This window comes from Osmerus eperlanus, chromosome 1, assembly GCF_963692335.1.
Source record: "Osmerus eperlanus chromosome 1, fOsmEpe2.1, whole genome shotgun sequence".
Classification (NCBI taxonomy): domain Eukaryota; kingdom Metazoa; phylum Chordata; class Actinopteri; order Osmeriformes; family Osmeridae; genus Osmerus; species Osmerus eperlanus.
The window spans coordinates 3,440,157-3,457,254 of NC_085018.1; the positions used below are offsets into that span (position 1 = coordinate 3,440,157).

The following is a 17,098-nucleotide window of genomic DNA, read 5'->3' on the forward strand; positions in this document are numbered from 1 at the left end:
CTTATTGAACCCATCGAGTCAAATAAGCAAGTGTAATTCCATTGGTATTGGCCTCATTTGGCGGTTCATGTTAATACACTGTTGAGTTTCCCCATCTTCCTTTAAACCATAGGGGACTCATTTTCAGTTGTTTGGACAATATTTACCCCCCCTAGAGGAGTGCGTGCGTGCGTGCGTGCGTGCGTGCGTGCGTGCGTCGACCAACCAATCAACCAATCAACCAACCAATCAACCAACCAATCAACCAACCAACCAACCAATCAACCAACCAACCAACCAACCAACCAACCAACCAACCAAGCAACCAACAAACTAGTGAATAAATGCCCAAAAATAAGGAATACGCCGGTGAGGCGAAGCCCTTTTCCTTTGGCCTGCCGTTTTCCCGCCCTTTTACTTAAAAAAAAAAAAAAAAAAAAAAAAAAATTGGGGGGATTGTTTGTTTGTTTGTTTGTTTACAACTAGGTGGTCGTCGGTCAAGGTCTAGCCCTAACCCTAAAAGGTGGGATGATGATGATCCAAAATTCGGAACGCTTCACGGATTTGCGTGTCATCCTTTCGCAGGGGCCATGCTAATCTTCTCTGTATCGATCCAATTTTATTAGATGTGCTGCCGTAGCGAGCACAAGACAGGCAGCTGCACCAACCCCTATATATCCGGCACGTCACTGGTCGAGTCGTCTTGGGGCGGGGTTGAAGCGCGAGGGCCGGCCCCCTCCCTCGCCATCCCCTCTACCCCTCTACCCCTACTGCTAACAACCCCTGCACCCCACCCCCTACTCTAGTCTAGTCTCGCCCTAGTCTAGTATGGTCGTTGTCGTCCGTCGCCGTGGAGCAGCGCAAGGGTACTGAGGGGCCGTGCGCGGGTATCGTGGAGTAATGGGGGTCATCGCTTCTCGGCCTTTTGGCTCAGATCAAGTGTAGTTTCTGTTCTTGTCAGTTTAATATCTGATAGGTCTCCCACGGGGGCGACCAGTTCTTATTAAGCAGATTTTTGCAAACAGGGAGTCGGAACGAGGGCTCGCTCCGTCCGCTCCGCGCATCGCCCCGGTATCGCAGCTCCTCCGGGGAACGGTGCACTCTTTCTAAGTGTGTCAAAGGGAAACCCTGTGGGTGTGGTGAGGTGAGTGAGGTGAGTGAGGTGAGTGAGGTGAGTGAGGTGAGTGAGGTGAGTGAGGTGAGTGAGGTGAGTGAGGTGAGTGAGGTGAGTGAGGCCGGGTGTCATCATCATGCCCCCACCAGTCATATGCTTAAAATCTCGAGTTGCTGGACGCAGCAGCAGCAGCAGTCTCTACTTGATGGCTCTCACATCTCGTTGTGTAACTTACTGTAGCATTGCGAGTCATACGTTCATAAGTGAAGATGTGGACTTATGGGTTGTTCTTGGGCATAAAAGGAATTGTGAAGCATTGTTCTGTGGATTCTCCATCTCCTGAGACCTTCTTCTCAGCTCTGGCTTTGTCCTTGTCATTCCTCACCCACCTCTGGCTTTCCATCTCTGGTTTACAATAATCATGATGGTGTAGGTAAGAGTCCACCCACCTAAGAGTCCACCTTCCTTTTGTGACACACGTTTGCCTCGCAATTGATTTCATTCATTTGCCATGTTATTTCATGTACGTTTCATTTGAACGTACTTACTTAACTTGACCATTCTTGCTCTTATTGAACCCATCGAGTCAAATAAGCAAGTGTAATTCCATTGGTATTGGCCTCATTTGGCGGTTCATGTTAATACACTGTTGAGTTTCCCCATCTTCCTTTAAACCATAGGGGACTCATTTTCAGTTGTTTGGACAATATTTACCCCCCCTAGAGGAGTGCGTGCGTGCGTGCGTGCGTGCGTGCGTGCGTGCGTCGACCAACCAATCAACCAATCAACCAACCAATCAACCAACCAATCAACCAACCAACCAACCAATCAACCAACCAACCAACCAACCAACCAACCAACCAACCAAGCAACCAACAAACTAGTGAATAAATGCCCAAAAATAAGGAATACGCCGGTGAGGCGAAGCCCTTTTCCTTTGGCCTGCCGTTTTCCCGCCCTTTTACTTAAAAAAAAAAAAAAAAAAAAAAAAAAATTGGGGGGATTGTTTGTTTGTTTGTTTGTTTACAACTAGGTGGTCGTCGGTCAAGGTCTAGCCCTAACCCTAAAAGGTGGGATGATGATGATCCAAAATTCGGAACGCTTCACGGATTTGCGTGTCATCCTTTCGCAGGGGCCATGCTAATCTTCTCTGTATCGATCCAATTTTATTAGATGTGCTGCCGTAGCGAGCACAAGACAGGCAGCTGCACCAACCCCTATATATCCGGCACGTCACTGGTCGAGTCGTCTTGGGGCGGGGTTGAAGCGCGAGGGCCGGCCCCCTCCCTCGCCATCCCCTCTACCCCTCTACCCCTACTGCTAACAACCCCTGCACCCCACCCCCTACTCTAGTCTAGTCTCGCCCTAGTCTAGTATGGTCGTTGTCGTCCGTCGCCGTGGAGCAGCGCAAGGGTACTGAGGGGCCGTGCGCGGGTATCGTGGAGTAATGGGGGTCATCGCTTCTCGGCCTTTTGGCTCAGATCAAGTGTAGTTTCTGTTCTTGTCAGTTTAATATCTGATAGGTCTCCCACGGGGGCGACCAGTTCTTATTAAGCAGATTTTTGCAAACAGGGAGTCGGAACGAGGGCTCGCTCCGTCCGCTCCGCGCATCGCCCCGGTATCGCAGCTCCTCCGGGGAACGGTGCACTCTTTCTAAGTGTGTCAAAGGGAAACCCTGTGGGTGTGGTGAGGTGAGTGAGGTGAGTGAGGTGAGTGAGGTGAGTGAGGTGAGTGAGGTGAGTGAGGTGAGTGAGGTGAGTGAGGTGAGTGAGGTGAGTGAGGTGAGTGAGGTGAGTGAGGTGAGTGAGGTGAGTGAGGTGAGTGAGGCCGGGTGTCATCATCATGCCCCCACCAGTCATATGCTTAAAATCTCGAGTTGCTGGACGCAGCAGCAGCAGCAGTCTCTACTTGATGGCTCTCACATCTCGTTGTGTAACTTACTGTAGCATTGCGAGTCATACGTTCATAAGTGAAGATGTGGACTTATGGGTTGTTCTTGGGCATAAAAGGAATTGTGAAGCATTGTTCTGTGGATTCTCCATCTCCTGAGACCTTCTTCTCAGCTCTGGCTTTGTCCTTGTCATTCCTCACCCACCTCTGGCTTTCCATCTCTGGTTTACAATAATCATGATGGTGTAGGTAAGAGTCCACCCACCTAAGAGTCCACCTTCCTTTTGTGACACACGTTTGCCTCGCAATTGATTTCATTCATTTGCCATGTTATTTCATGTACGTTTCATTTGAACGTACTTACTTAACTTGACCATTCTTGCTCTTATTGAACCCATCGAGTCAAATAAGCAAGTGTAATTCCATTGGTATTGGCCTCATTTGGCGGTTCATGTTAATACACTGTTGAGTTTCCCCATCTTCCTTTAAACCATAGGGGACTCATTTTCAGTTGTTTGGACAATATTTACCCCCCCTAGAGGAGTGCGTGCGTGCGTGCGTGCGTGCGTGCGTGCGTGCGTCGACCAACCAATCAACCAATCAACCAACCAATCAACCAACCAATCAACCAACCAACCAACCAATCAACCAACCAACCAACCAACCAACCAACCAACCAACCAAGCAACCAACAAACTAGTGAATAAATGCCCAAAAATAAGGAATACGCCGGTGAGGCGAAGCCCTTTTCCTTTGGCCTGCCGTTTTCCCGCCCTTTTACTTAAAAAAAAAAAAAAAAAAAAAAAAAAATTGGGGGGATTGTTTGTTTGTTTGTTTGTTTACAACTAGGTGGTCGTCGGTCAAGGTCTAGCCCTAACCCTAAAAGGTGGGATGATGATGATCCAAAATTCGGAACGCTTCACGGATTTGCGTGTCATCCTTTCGCCTGTTTTGGAACGTTGTTCTCCGTTTCATTTGTTTCATTTGTTTCATTTAGTCACATGGTCAGCCTCGTCCAATCCCTCGTCTACTGCAAATGCCACCAATGGGCATGCCAGCTTGTTTCATTTGGGTTTCCAATCACATCCAATCACAGACCGCCGTTAGGAATATTAATTTCATAGCTGGCAGCCATTGTTGTAGGAGACAGCGATCAACTTTGACTTACAATCGTAAGTGATTTTGTCTATAAATTGTCCTTGTCAATACGATTCTGTACTTGTATTTGTCAGACATAACAACTATTTAGCTGTAGTGTTAATTTGGGCTCGTCACGATTCGTTGTTTAGCGAGTTTAACGCCGTGTCTGTGAAGACTTCAGCACGTGTAGCTGTCACAATGATAGCATATGCTGTTCGCCTTAGTCAGTCTCTTAAAAATTATTTACTTGACAATGGTAATGGTATTCGTATGCTAGATGTCTAAATTAAAAAAATGAGGTAGCACAAATACTTTACCCAGACTCGGGAGTCGAACTCACGATCTTGTGATTTCAATGGGCATTGGATGATGGTCCAGCATTAGCTGATAGAGACAGTGTGTAAAGTGGCTAACTAGTGAGAAGTGCATCAATGTCCATTCAGAAGCCTGATGGCTCTGAATACACAATTATGTTCATGTTTTCTTAGTGTGTAACCATACTTTTACATACTTATCCATTATGTGTAGATGGAAAGCAACCCCAAATTTCTGAAGACCCTGAAGGGGGGTCTGGTGCTCAGGGCCACACCTGCGGCCCTGGGTGCCCCCAAACCCCCGCCAGGAGCCAGGGCCAAAGCGGCACAGGAGGTGGAGGCTGAGGCACGGGCCCACGTCGTCTCCCAGGGCGCTGACCCCAGTACGGACCTGCTGGTGCTGAGCCAGCACCGGCTCCAGTTTGGGAAGTACTGGGGTCAGACGTTCAAGTGGCTACTGGAGAACGACGTGGGCTACACCCTCCCGCTCGTATACTCCCATCAGAAGGAGCGGGAGAGGAGCAGCTCACAGTCGGCGCTCATGGCCAACAAGGACGCCCTCACTCGCTACGCACACGCCTTTCCTGAGTTTTTGGAGGCACTCAGGTTTGTGGAAGGAGTACAGTATGTTATGGAACTGCATGAGACCAGACAATGGACATGTTAGAACCCAATGCTGTGTAAACCCTTACATGTGAATTTCATGAAATGAAATGCCATCCGCAACACACCTTGTCTTCCACAGGTTCCACCAGGCGTGTGACGTAGCGAGAGTCCGGGCCTCCCAGCCCGGACATGAGGGCGAGGCCCTTGTTGGCTTCGGCGAGCACAAGGGTGAGCGGCTCCAGGACCTGTATGACGCCAAGGACAAGGAGAGAGTCGGGTAAGGCTATTCACACCACACCAACATACTCTGACTATTTTAAGAAGAAAGTGACATGTCTGTGATTATATAAATATTATATATTACATTATATAAACAGTTATTTACGCCATCAAACGTTTCAGTTTCGTCAAGTGGCTGAGGAGAAAGACACCGCAGCCGGGGAGTCAGATGGATGCTGCCCTAAAGTACATCCGCATGAGAGACCACAAGGTGGCGGCGGCAGCAGGAGCGGGGGGCCCTACATCCACCCATGCGGCCTCCACTCCAGTGCCCATCCTGCCGCCCCCCTCCCGTCCGGCCAGCCAGGCTCAAAAGGGGTATGATGTCTCACAAGTCGTGTGACCAACTGGGGATTACTTGAACATATGCCTCCATTTATTATAGTAGCAGAGTTAACAGTGTCTGATCTCTTCCCTTTTGTGTCATTTATAGGCGTCTTGGTGAGGTGGTCTCTCAGTGCTTAGGGCAGCAGAGACCCCTGACTCCCCAGGCGCTGCAGGCAAAGGTGATGAAGGTCATCAAGCCGTCCCTAAAGCCTGCAGCACCAGGTGAGCGCTAACGATTTTTTATGTCATTTTTTTCCAATGATTGAGGAAAGTTGGTTTCCTGACATTGTGTCCGTCTCACTCTCTCCCTCTTCCTGTGTCTTGCAGCGGTGTCTATTCCTCAGCGGCCAGCTCAGGACAGTTTCACAGACGCTGAGCTGGCCGGAGTACTTGACGAATATGAGAACTGTAAGTTAAAGACTTTATTGAATGTAGTATTTGTAGTAGTGAAAGTATTTGTGGTATTCTTTTTGATATATAACGGTCTGACATGTTTTTCTCCTCCCTTTAACACATCAAAAAAAGGATGGGTAAGGTTGGTGAGAGAAATTTAAATATCACTCCACTGTTTCGTAGCAGTGTCTTGTAGCGGTCCTCTGCTCACGCCGTCTGTCCGTGCTTCATCATTGTAGTGACTTGCCCTTTCATCAATCACCTTTTCACATTTTACACTACCTTTTTCATTGGGCTTGTTGTCCAGATAATTACTCCTTGGCTGCAGAAGGGTGCATGTTCTATGTCAATAATTGCTGAGGCCTGCTTCCTTCTAACATTTTTACTTTACTCACAAAGCAATGCAGTGCAAATTAACATCTCATAATATTTCTATTGGTGTTTTGGTGAGGCTTTTATAGCTTTTCTAACTTCTCTATTTTTATTTATTTATTCTAAAGCCTTGAGCATACAGGTCCAAGTGCCTCAGCCTTCTGCATCTGTGAGGGCGCCCCCAGCCCCAACGAGGGAGGCCCCTCTCCCTCCTGTGAGGGAGGCCCCTCTCCCTCCTGTGAGGGCGCCCCCAGCCCCAACGAGGGAGGCCCCTCTCCCTCCTGTGAGGGAGGCCCCTCTCCCTCCTGTGAGGGCGCCCCCAGCCCCAACGAGGGAGGCCCCTCTCCCTCCTGTGAGGGAGGCCCCTCTCCCTCCTGTGAGGGCGCCCCCAGCCCCAACGAGGGAGGCCCCTCTCCCTCCTGTGAGGGAGGCCCCTCTCCCTCCTGTGAGGGCGCCCCCAGCCCCAACGAGGGAGGAGGAGGAGGGGCAGCTGCAGCAGCTACCCCTGCTGCAAGCCCTCCTGCCCGCAGGGCCCCCTGATGACAGTGCTGAGGTAAATGATTGGCTATGTTTTATATGAGCTGATTAACTATATAATTCTGTTATCAATTAATATGAAAACGTGTGTGCTCTCTCTTTGTTGTTCTTACACAGTTGTGTCCCCCTGGCTGGCGTGGCACGCTCAGCACTGCACAGCAACAGTGGATCGGCCGGGTGCTCTTCGTCTGGAAAAACAACCGAGCGGAGGTTCGTCCAGATCTCCAGCTCTGGTACGAGCCTCCGCAGCCCCGGCCGATCTACAACCAGCCACCCGCATCGCCAGACGCCTTCTTCGCTTGTCGGCTGTTCCTCTGGATGCCCGTTCGCTTATGGGCATTCAAGCTGACATGCCCCCAGCCTGCCTGCAATGGCAAAATGCACAAGGCTGGGGTGTACACCAAGACCATCCGGAAGGTCTTAGACATCGATGCCTGGTATCTCATGGCCACTGAGTACCTGGCATGCTCTCGGTGTACGAAGAAGGTTGTGGCATGGTCACAGGGCATCGTGAGGCAGCTGGATGCAGCCCACCGCTGCTTGTTTCCAGCTGTCCTCACCTACAAGTAAGCGGAGACCTCCAGCAACCAGTTTTTCAATACTTGATATTGTATTAGGTATTAAGCATTTCTATTGTCTCCCCCTCACTGTCCCTTTTCAGGTTGTCCTGTGACCTGCGGGTAGTTACCATGCTGAGGGAGCGCGCTTTGGGGAACAGCGCCACTCAGCTCTACACTAAGCTGTGTGAGAGCCACAGCGAAGCCTGGATGCGGCGCGCGATGCAGTACCTCGGCGAGTGCGAGCACTTCCTGGCCTTGGGCACCGGGCGGCGGCAGTTTCCACCACCACCAGCCATGCCGCCGGTGCCCTCGCCCGTCTGGCTGCTGACCGTCTACAGCATGGACGTGCTGTCGCGGCTGGACGAGGTGAAGGCCAGGGTCACCTCAGTGTTTGGGTCCATCTTGAAGATGGACTCAACCAAGAAGGTAACGTGTGTTCACTAGCTTCATCTTGCTGTAATACCCATCTGTCAGATTTTCACACGTTGTTTGCATGCATGTCACTTAATCAGTCTCTCCCCTCTCTCCTGCCCTCTCCTTGTGTCCAGGTGACCAAGAAGCTCGCTGGTACCGCTGCCAACACGGCCGCCTGGGTTACCAACGTTGGGAATGAGCACGGGCAGGTCCTCGTGAGCGTGCTCACCAGCGCTGAGAGCGTGGACCTGCTGCTCCCCATGGCGGCCGGGCTACAGGAGCGGTACCGACTCGCCGGGGTGCCTCCACCCCAGCTGATCTACGTGGACCGGGACTGTTGCTCCAGCTTCGGCGGATCCAAGACAGCTGCCTTGTTCGCCAACTGGGACCGGCTGGTGGTTCGGCTGGACATCTGGCACCTGATGCGGCGGTTCGCAGCAGGTGTCACCACTGAGAGCCACCAGCTGTACGGTCCCTTCATGAGGCAGCTGTCTTCCTGCATCTTTGAATGGGATGCAGCAGACGTCCGTCGATTGCTGGAGGGTAAGCGGTCCCAGCTGGAGGTGGAGCAGGGGATGGTCGGCCTGACCGACGGGGAGGTCTTCAGCCGGGTCTCGAAGAAGGAGATGGGCCGCCACTGCCGTCGCCGCACGCGTGGAGCGGCGGAGACGGAACTGCGGCTCATCGACCTGCTGGAGGCCTTCGGCGGTGAGAAAGGACTCGACACCCTGGGCATCCCCATCCTGGACAGCAGCCGCATCCAGGCGATCTGGCAAGAGCAGAGGCGTCACCTCCACTGCATCCAGGATCCACCCGGTGTGGATCTGTACACGGAGACCGGCAGGCTGACCAAGGGCAGCGTCAGTCTGCCGGTTTATCGCTGCGCGCGCGGTTCAACATCGCTGGAGTCGTTCCACCTCCATATAAACCGGTTCATCCCAGGTAATTGATTGACGTACACCATCTTTTTTTTCTGTGTGTATAATCGGTTTCAGATAGAAGGTGTCTCGTTCTCTGTCTGATCGCACGCCTTTTTGTCTTCCTCCTTCAGGAACATCAGCGAACGATGTACACTTTCAGGCGTTCCTGCTGGATGGACTGGTGAGGTGGAACGAGAACCGCGCCGCAGCGGCAGTGGAGGGACGGGAGCAGCCTCTGCTCTCCTACAGTGGCCACCTGCAGCACTCCCTTAACCAGCTCAGCCAACGGGTGCTTGGCGTGAGTCTGGTTAAGGATCACACCGCCCCAAGGGAGTACACAGGTGCGTAATTTGAATATACTTCTCGTCAGTGTAAACGTATCCAAGTTATCATCCAAATTCCCCCCCCCCATCCTAACCACTGCCCCTCTCTTTATTTCATTACAGGAGAACTCCTGGGGGTGGAGTACCTGTACTCCCAGACAGGCAGAGTGCTGCAGGACGCCAGCGTGGACCCTGACGTTCCGGACGAGGAAGCCGCCATCCAGGAGCTCGATGTGGAGGACGAGGGCTTTGAAGAGGCAGGCGACGATGAGGATGACCCTACCATCCATGTCGACCTGCCTCTTCCCGACGCCTCGTCCTCCAGCTCAGCGGCGGCAACTCGGTCAGGCGTTCACGCTGGTGCACCCAGGTCTGGGCCATCCGTTCCGGGCGCCCCCCCTGACAATGACAGCGAGAACCCTCCTGAGGCCCCGGAGTTAGAGGTTGACGCACCTCCGAACTCCTCTTCAGACACTGAGGTACGAGGGAGTGAATTTGTAGACTTGCGTGCGTACGTACATGCGGTTGTTTGTGTGTTGGCCTTTTTATTCACTTTTCCCTTTTTGTTGTGTCTTTCCTCTTACAGGAGACCCAAGGCCCTGATGGTCAGCCTGGATACCAACATGTCCACAGGCTGGCCACAGCCTTGGTGGAGGTGCGTCACCTTCCGGGGCTGAGTGAGAGCAGGGTAGACCGGCTGGTAGAGCTATGGCAGGCTCTACCAGAGCCAGACAAACGGCATCTGGTCTACCCTGCGCAACACCAGGAGAGGTTGGTCAGGGGGAGGTTCAAGGCAGTCAAGACTCCCGGTATTGCCGGCAGGGAGTCACTCAAGCGGTATGTTTTATTTTCATTCATTTCATAACACAGAAAAGGCATCTACGGCTCATATTAAATATAGATGGAGTTTATAACAGTTATTTTTTTGTTGTAGTTGCCTGCTCGGAACCGCCTCGGGCCCTGCAAGTTGGCCAAGCACGAGTCGACTCGTGGAGGCCATTTGCAGCCAGCTCTGCCATCTCCATCCCGGTGCCACGCAGTCCGCCGGGGTCAAAAGGACCAGGTGGTCCCTCATTATGGCGGACTACGTGGCCATTAGAGAGGCAGTGCTGGACAGCCCGAGGATGATGGCCCAGACCAACCTACAGCTGTTTCAGCTAAATCAAAGGACATTGTCCCAATGGTGAGATATCTGGAAATGTAACAGTATTAGGGAGGGCTGTCTCTATAAACATGACTGTGTGTGTAATACGTGAATGACAGAATGTTGTCTGTGTGTTACAGGTACTGCATGCGTCAGAGGGAAAGGGAGAGGGCCATCCTCCTACAGGACTTGGTCCCCCCTGCTCCTGGACCAAGCCTTGCTGCCCAGCCTCTCCCTGCTGCCAGGCCCCTCCACTATCAGCAGGAGGGACACCGGCAGCCCTTTGCCTTCCTGACGCCGCAGGACCTCGCACGCCAGGCTACCCAGCAGCGACGGCCCGCCCCAGTGCCCATTCCGCCAGCCCAGCCCCCAGCCTCAACTGCTCTCTCCCAGGACAATGTCGGTGAACCCCCCCACCCTCTTCTTCCTCCTCCTCCTCCTCCTCCTCCAGAGACAGTCTCCCGTACCACTGCCTGGAGGAAACGAAAGAGGGAGGAGGCGGTGGCGGCGGGTGGCACCGACCAGCCCCGGAAGGCCACAAGACAATTTCTGTGTAGCAAGTGTGGGCTGCCGAAGAGGAAAGACACAGGACACAGCCACTTCGGCGGCTCCTACTTTTGCTCTGTGTCCTCCGGCGGGAAGAGCGTTGAGGTGTGGCTGGCGGAACAGAGAGACGCTAGTAAGGGGGCGAAGTGATAGTGACACTGAGCCTCGTGTTGGGTAGCTTGGACGTTTCAGTTTGTAAATAGTTCAAGTTCTTGTTCTGCGTTCCTCCTCTAGAAGAACCGAGACCTTGGCGAGGTTTAGAGGCTTGTGTGTGTCCAGGACCCTCAGAGCTAAATTGCCTGTAGTCTTAGGACTACTGGCAGGGACTCCCATGGCAAGCAGGTCTGAGGTGAGACACCAGACTAACATCGGTTCAATTCACTTGATAAACCCAGGACAAGGACTGAATGAATACACTGTTCAGTGAACTGTTTGAATCACAATGTTCAGTAGAATATCTTTATTGCAGAAATGGAGAGGCACTAAATACACTGTTGAGTAAATGGTATGAATTATGTGGAATACAATACTTCTTTATTGCAGAGAAGTCATAACTATGCTGTTCAGTGACTGTGAACTGTATGAATCACAATGTACAGTAAATGATCTTTATTGCAGAATATTTTTATTGCAGAAATGGAAAAGCACTAAATACACTGTTGAGTAAATGGTATGAATTATGTGGAATACAATACTTCTTTATTGCAGAGAAGTCATAACTATGCTGTTCAGTGACTGTGAACTGGATGAATCACAATGTACAGTAAATGATCTTTATTGCAGAATATTTTTATTGCAGAAATGGAAAAGCACTAAATACACTGTTGAGTAAATGGTATGAATTATGTGGAATACAATACTTCTTTATTGCAGAGAAGGAGAAGGCATAAATATGAAATGAATCACAATGTACAGTACTAACTGCTTTATGGATGTTTTTACTTTTAGATACATACTCATTGTGATGTTTTCACCAGAATAAAAAGTAGTTAGTAACAACAATCTTTGTCATACACTATATTTAATCTTTATTATATGCATGTTGTCTCAAAGTGTGCCAGACTGTACTTCCTCCATGCAGTACCAATGTCTGCCAGGAGGAGGTACCAAAACCCCCTTTCTGTCTGTGAGCACATGGCTACTTGTTTACATTCTTTTCCTTTTTCAGCCCCCATTCCCTCCCACCTTCAAGGAGAACAATGAGCAGGATTTTTTTCGCAGGGGCCATGCTAATCTTCTCTGTATCGATCCAATTTTATTAGATGTGCTGCCGTAGCAAGCACAAGACAGGCAGCTGCACCGACCCCTATATATCCGGCACGTCACTGGTCGAGTCGTCTTGGGGCGGGGTTGAAGCGCGAGGGCCGGCCCCCTCCCTCGGCAATCCCCTCTACCCCTCTACCCCTACTGCTAACAACCCCTGCACCCCACCCCCTACTCTAGTCTAGTCTCGCCCTACTCTAGTCTAGTCTCGTCGTTGTCGTCCGTCACCGTGGAGCAGCGCAAGGGTACTGAGGGGCCGTGCGCGGGTATCGTGGAGTAATGGGGGTCATCGCTTCTCGGCCTTTTGGCTCAGATCAAGTGTAGTTTCTGTTCTTGTCAGTTTAATATCTGATAGGTCTCCCACGGGGGCGACCAGTTCTTATTAAGCAGATTTTTGCAAACAGGGAGTGGGAACGAGGGCTCGCTCCGTCCGCTCCGCGCATCGCCCCGGTATCGCAGCTCCTCCGGGGAACGGTGCACTCTTTCTAAGCGTGTCAAAGGGAAACCCTGTGGGTGTGGTGAGGTGAGTGAGGTGAGTGAGGTGAGTGAGGTGAGTGAGGTGAGTGAGGTGAGTGAGGTGAGTGAGGTGAGTGAGGTGAGTGAGGTGAGTGAGGTGAGTGAGGTGAGTGAGGTGAGTGAGGCCGGGTGTCATCATCATGCCCCCACCAGTCATATGCTTAAAATCTCGAGTTGCTGGACGCAGCAGCAGCAGCAGCAGTCTCTACTTGATGGCTCTCACATCTCGTTGTGTAACTTACTGTAGCATTGCGAGTCATACGTTCATAAGTGAAGATGTGGACTTATGGGTTGTTCTTGGGCATAAAAGGAATTGTGAAGCATTGTTCTGTGGATTCTCAATCTCCTGAGACCTTCTCCTCAGCTCTGGCTTTGTCCTTGTCATTCCTCACCCACCTCTGGCTTTCCATCTCTGGTTTACAATAATCATGATGGTGTAGGTAAGAGTCCACCCACCTAAGAGTCCACCTTCCTTTTGTGACACACGTTTGCCTCGCAATTGATTTCATTCATTTGCCATGTTATTTCATGTACGTTTCATTTGAACGTACTTACTTACCTTGACCATTCTTGCTCTTATTGAACCCATCGAGTCAAATAAGCAAGTGTAATTCCATTGGTATTGGCCTCATTTGGCGGTTCATGTTAATACACTGTTGAGTTTCCCCATCTTCCTTTAAACCATAGGGGAATCATTTTCAGTTGTTTGGACAATATTTACCCCCCCTAGAGGAGTGCGTGCGTGCGTGCGTGCGTGCGTGGACCAACCAATCAACCAATCAACCAACCAACCAACCAACCAACCAACCAACAAACTAGTGAATAAATGCCCAAAAATAAGGAATACGCCGGTGAGGCGAAGCCCTTTTCCTTTGGCCTGCCGTTTTCCCGCCCTTTTACTTAAAAAAAAAAAAAAAAAAAAAAAAATTGGGGGGATTGTTTGTTTGTTTGTTTGTTTACAACTAGGTGGTCGTCGGTCAAGGTCTAACCCTAGCCCTAACCCTAAAAGGTGGGATGATGATGATGATCCAAAATTCGGAACGCTTCACGGATTTGCGTGTCATCCTTTCGCAGGGGCCATGCTAATCTTCTCTGTATCGATCCAATTTTATTAGATGTGCTGCCGTAGCAAGCACAAGACAGGCAGCTGCACCGACCCCTATATATCCGGCACGTCACTGGTCGAGTCGTCTTGGGGCGGGGTTGAAGCGCGAGGGCCGGCCCCCTCCCTCGGCAATCCCCTCTACCCCTCTACCCCTACTGCTAACAACCCCTGCACCCCACCCCCTACTCTAGTCTAGTCTCGCCCTACTCTAGTCTAGTCTCGTCGTTGTCGTCCGTCACCGTGGAGCAGCGCAAGGGTACTGAGGGGCCGTGCGCGGGTATCGTGGAGTAATGGGGGTCATCGCTTCTCGGCCTTTTGGCTCAGATCAAGTGTAGTTTCTGTTCTTGTCAGTTTAATATCTGATAGGTCTCCCACGGGGGCGACCAGTTCTTATTAAGCAGATTTTTGCAAACAGGGAGTGGGAACGAGGGCTCGCTCCGTCCGCTCCGCGCATCGCCCCGGTATCGCAGCTCCTCCGGGGAACGGTGCACTCTTTCTAAGCGTGTCAAAGGGAAACCCTGTGGGTGTGGTGAGGTGAGTGAGGTGAGTGAGGTGAGTGAGGTGAGTGAGGTGAGTGAGGTGAGTGAGGTGAGTGAGGTGAGTGAGGTGAGTGAGGTGAGTGAGGTGAGTGAGGTGAGTGAGGTGAGTGAGGTGAGTGAGGTGAGTGAGGCCGGGTGTCATCATCATGCCCCCACCAGTCATATGCTTAAAATCTCGAGTTGCTGGACGCAGCAGCAGCAGCAGCAGTCTCTACTTGATGGCTCTCACATCTCGTTGTGTAACTTACTGTAGCATTGCGAGTCATACGTTCATAAGTGAAGATGTGGACTTATGGGTTGTTCTTGGGCATAAAAGGAATTGTGAAGCATTGTTCTGTGGATTCTCAATCTCCTGAGACCTTCTCCTCAGCTCTGGCTTTGTCCTTGTCATTCCTCACCCACCTCTGGCTTTCCATCTCTGGTTTACAATAATCATGATGGTGTAGGTAAGAGTCCACCCACCTAAGAGTCCACCTTCCTTTTGTGACACACGTTTGCCTCGCAATTGATTTCATTCATTTGCCATGTTATTTCATGTACGTTTCATTTGAACGTACTTACTTACCTTGACCATTCTTGCTCTTATTGAACCCATCGAGTCAAATAAGCAAGTGTAATTCCATTGGTATTGGCCTCATTTGGCGGTTCATGTTAATACACTGTTGAGTTTCCCCATCTTCCTTTAAACCATAGGGGAATCATTTTCAGTTGTTTGGACAATATTTACCCCCCCTAGAGGAGTGCGTGCGTGCGTGCGTGCGTGCGTGCGTGCGTGGACCAACCAATCAACCAATCAACCAACCAACCAACCAACCAACCAACCAACCAACCAACAAACTAGTGAATAAATGCCCAAAAATAAGGAATACGCCGGTGAGGCGAAGCCCTTTTCCTTTGGCCTGCCGTTTTCCCGCCCTTTTACTTAAAAAAAAAAAAAAAAAAAAAAAAAATTGGGGGGATTGTTTGTTTGTTTGTTTGTTTACAACTAGGTGGTCGTCGGTCAAGGTCTAACCCTAGCCCTAACCCTAAAAGGTGGGATGATGATGATGATCCAAAATTCGGAACGCTTCACGGATTTGCGTGTCATCCTTTCGCAGGGGCCATGCTAATCTTCTCTGTATCGATCCAATTTTATTAGATGTGCTGCCGTAGCAAGCACAAGACAGGCAGCTGCACCGACCCCTATATATCCGGCACGTCACTGGTCGAGTCGTCTTGGGGCGGGGTTGAAGCGCGAGGGCCGGCCCCCTCCCTCGGCAATCCCCTCTACCCCTCTACCCCTACTGCTAACAACCCCTGCACCCCACCCCCTACTCTAGTCTAGTCTCGCCCTACTCTAGTCTAGTCTCGTCGTTGTCGTCCGTCACCGTGGAGCAGCGCAAGGGTACTGAGGGGCCGTGCGCGGGTATCGTGGAGTAATGGGGGTCATCGCTTCTCGGCCTTTTGGCTCAGATCAAGTGTAGTTTCTGTTCTTGTCAGTTTAATATCTGATAGGTCTCCCACGGGGGCGACCAGTTCTTATTAAGCAGATTTTTGCAAACAGGGAGTGGGAACGAGGGCTCGCTCCGTCCGCTCCGCGCATCGCCCCGGTATCGCAGCTCCTCCGGGGAACGGTGCACTCTTTCTAAGCGTGTCAAAGGGAAACCCTGTGGGTGTGGTGAGGTGAGTGAGGTGAGTGAGGTGAGTGAGGTGAGTGAGGTGAGTGAGGTGAGTGAGGTGAGTGAGGTGAGTGAGGTGAGTGAGGTGAGTGAGGCCGGGTGTCATCATCATGCCCCCACCAGTCATATGCTTAAAATCTCGAGTTGCTGGACGCAGCAGCAGCAGCAGCAGTCTCTACTTGATGGCTCTCACATCTCGTTGTGTAACTTACTGTAGCATTGCGAGTCATACGTTCATAAGTGAAGATGTGGACTTATGGGTTGTTCTTGGGCATAAAAGGAATTGTGAAGCATTGTTCTGTGGATTCTCAATCTCCTGAGACCTTCTCCTCAGCTCTGGCTTTGTCCTTGTCATTCCTCACCCACCTCTGGCTTTCCATCTCTGGTTTACAATAATCATGATGGTGTAGGTAAGAGTCCACCCACCTAAGAGTCCACCTTCCTTTTGTGACACACGTTTGCCTCGCAATTGATTTCATTCATTTGCCATGTTATTTCATGTACGTTTCATTTGAACGTACTTACTTACCTTGACCATTCTTGCTCTTATTGAACCCATCGAGTCAAATAAGCAAGTGTAATTCCATTGGTATTGGCCTCATTTGGCGGTTCATGTTAATACACTGTTGAGTTTCCCCATCTTCCTTTAAACCATAGGGGAATCATTTTCAGTTGTTTGGACAATATTTACCCCCCCTAGAGGAGTGCGTGCGTGCGTGCGTGCGTGCGTGCGTGCGTGGACCAACCAATCAACCAATCAACCAACCAACCAACCAACCAACCAACCAACCAACCAACCAACAAACTAGTGAATAAATGCCCAAAAATAAGGAATACGCCGGTGAGGCGAAGCCCTTTTCCTTTGGCCTGCCGTTTTCCCGCCCTTTTACTTAAAAAAAAAAAAAAAAAAAAAAAAAAAATTGGGGGGATTGTTTGTTTGTTTGTTTGTTTACAACTAGGTGGTCGTCGGTCAAGGTCTAACCCTAGCCCTAACCCTAAAAGGTGGGATGATGATGATGATCCAAAATTCGGAACGCTTCACGGATTTGCGTGTCATCCTTTCGCAGGGGCCATGCTAATCTTCTCTGTATCGATCCAATTTTATTAGATGTGCTGCCGTAGCAAGCACAAGACAGGCAGCTGCACCGACCCCTATATA

General features: G+C 50.7%; 1 protein-coding gene, 10 non-coding genes and 1 pseudogene across 11 annotated transcripts; 6 read left to right on the plus strand and 6 right to left on the minus strand.

Annotated features, from left to right (window-relative positions):
- Positions 1–519: 519 nt before the first annotated feature.
- Positions 520–626, minus strand: LOC134031080 (U6 spliceosomal RNA). Its single transcript, XR_009931823.1, has one exon. It is a non-coding gene; the product is annotated as a U6 spliceosomal RNA (small nuclear RNA).
- Positions 627–888: 262 nt separating this feature from the next.
- LOC134030848 (U2 spliceosomal RNA) lies at positions 889–1,085 on the plus strand. Its single transcript, XR_009931750.1, has one exon. It is a non-coding gene; the product is annotated as a U2 spliceosomal RNA (small nuclear RNA).
- Positions 1,086–2,180: 1,095 nt separating this feature from the next.
- LOC134031086 (U6 spliceosomal RNA) lies at positions 2,181–2,287 on the minus strand. Its single transcript, XR_009931824.1, has one exon. It is a non-coding gene; the product is annotated as a U6 spliceosomal RNA (small nuclear RNA).
- A 262-nt stretch (positions 2,288–2,549) lies between these two features.
- Positions 2,550–2,746, plus strand: LOC134030853 (U2 spliceosomal RNA). The gene has a single exon (XR_009931751.1). It is a non-coding gene; the product is annotated as a U2 spliceosomal RNA (small nuclear RNA).
- A 1,905-nt stretch (positions 2,747–4,651) lies between these two features.
- LOC134018390 (uncharacterized) lies at positions 4,652–11,008 on the plus strand. Its single transcript, XM_062458730.1, has 13 exons — positions 4,652–5,043; positions 5,183–5,320; positions 5,446–5,640; positions 5,756–5,871; positions 5,977–6,035; positions 7,069–7,517; positions 7,613–7,937; positions 8,060–8,867; positions 8,977–9,186; positions 9,292–9,604; positions 10,292–10,351; positions 10,453–10,715; positions 10,764–11,008. The coding sequence occupies exons 1-13, from the start codon at positions 4,652–4,654 to the stop codon at positions 11,006–11,008; spliced, it is 3,573 nt and encodes a 1,190-aa protein (XP_062314714.1).
- A 1,063-nt stretch (positions 11,009–12,071) lies between these two features.
- Positions 12,072–12,141, minus strand: LOC134031207 (U6 spliceosomal RNA; annotated as a pseudogene).
- Positions 12,142–12,409: 268 nt separating this feature from the next.
- On the plus strand, positions 12,410–12,606 carry LOC134031442 (U2 spliceosomal RNA). The gene has a single exon (XR_009931916.1). It is a non-coding gene; the product is annotated as a U2 spliceosomal RNA (small nuclear RNA).
- Positions 12,607–13,666: 1,060 nt separating this feature from the next.
- LOC134031096 (U6 spliceosomal RNA) lies at positions 13,667–13,773 on the minus strand. Its single transcript, XR_009931826.1, has one exon. It is a non-coding gene; the product is annotated as a U6 spliceosomal RNA (small nuclear RNA).
- A 268-nt stretch (positions 13,774–14,041) lies between these two features.
- Positions 14,042–14,238, plus strand: LOC134031448 (U2 spliceosomal RNA). The gene has a single exon (XR_009931918.1). It is a non-coding gene; the product is annotated as a U2 spliceosomal RNA (small nuclear RNA).
- Positions 14,239–15,333: 1,095 nt separating this feature from the next.
- Positions 15,334–15,440, minus strand: LOC134031103 (U6 spliceosomal RNA). The gene has a single exon (XR_009931828.1). It is a non-coding gene; the product is annotated as a U6 spliceosomal RNA (small nuclear RNA).
- Positions 15,441–15,708: 268 nt separating this feature from the next.
- Positions 15,709–15,905, plus strand: LOC134031455 (U2 spliceosomal RNA). The gene has a single exon (XR_009931919.1). It is a non-coding gene; the product is annotated as a U2 spliceosomal RNA (small nuclear RNA).
- Positions 15,906–16,961: 1,056 nt separating this feature from the next.
- Positions 16,962–17,068, minus strand: LOC134031109 (U6 spliceosomal RNA). Its single transcript, XR_009931829.1, has one exon. It is a non-coding gene; the product is annotated as a U6 spliceosomal RNA (small nuclear RNA).
- Between the last annotated feature and the right edge of the window lie 30 nt (positions 17,069–17,098).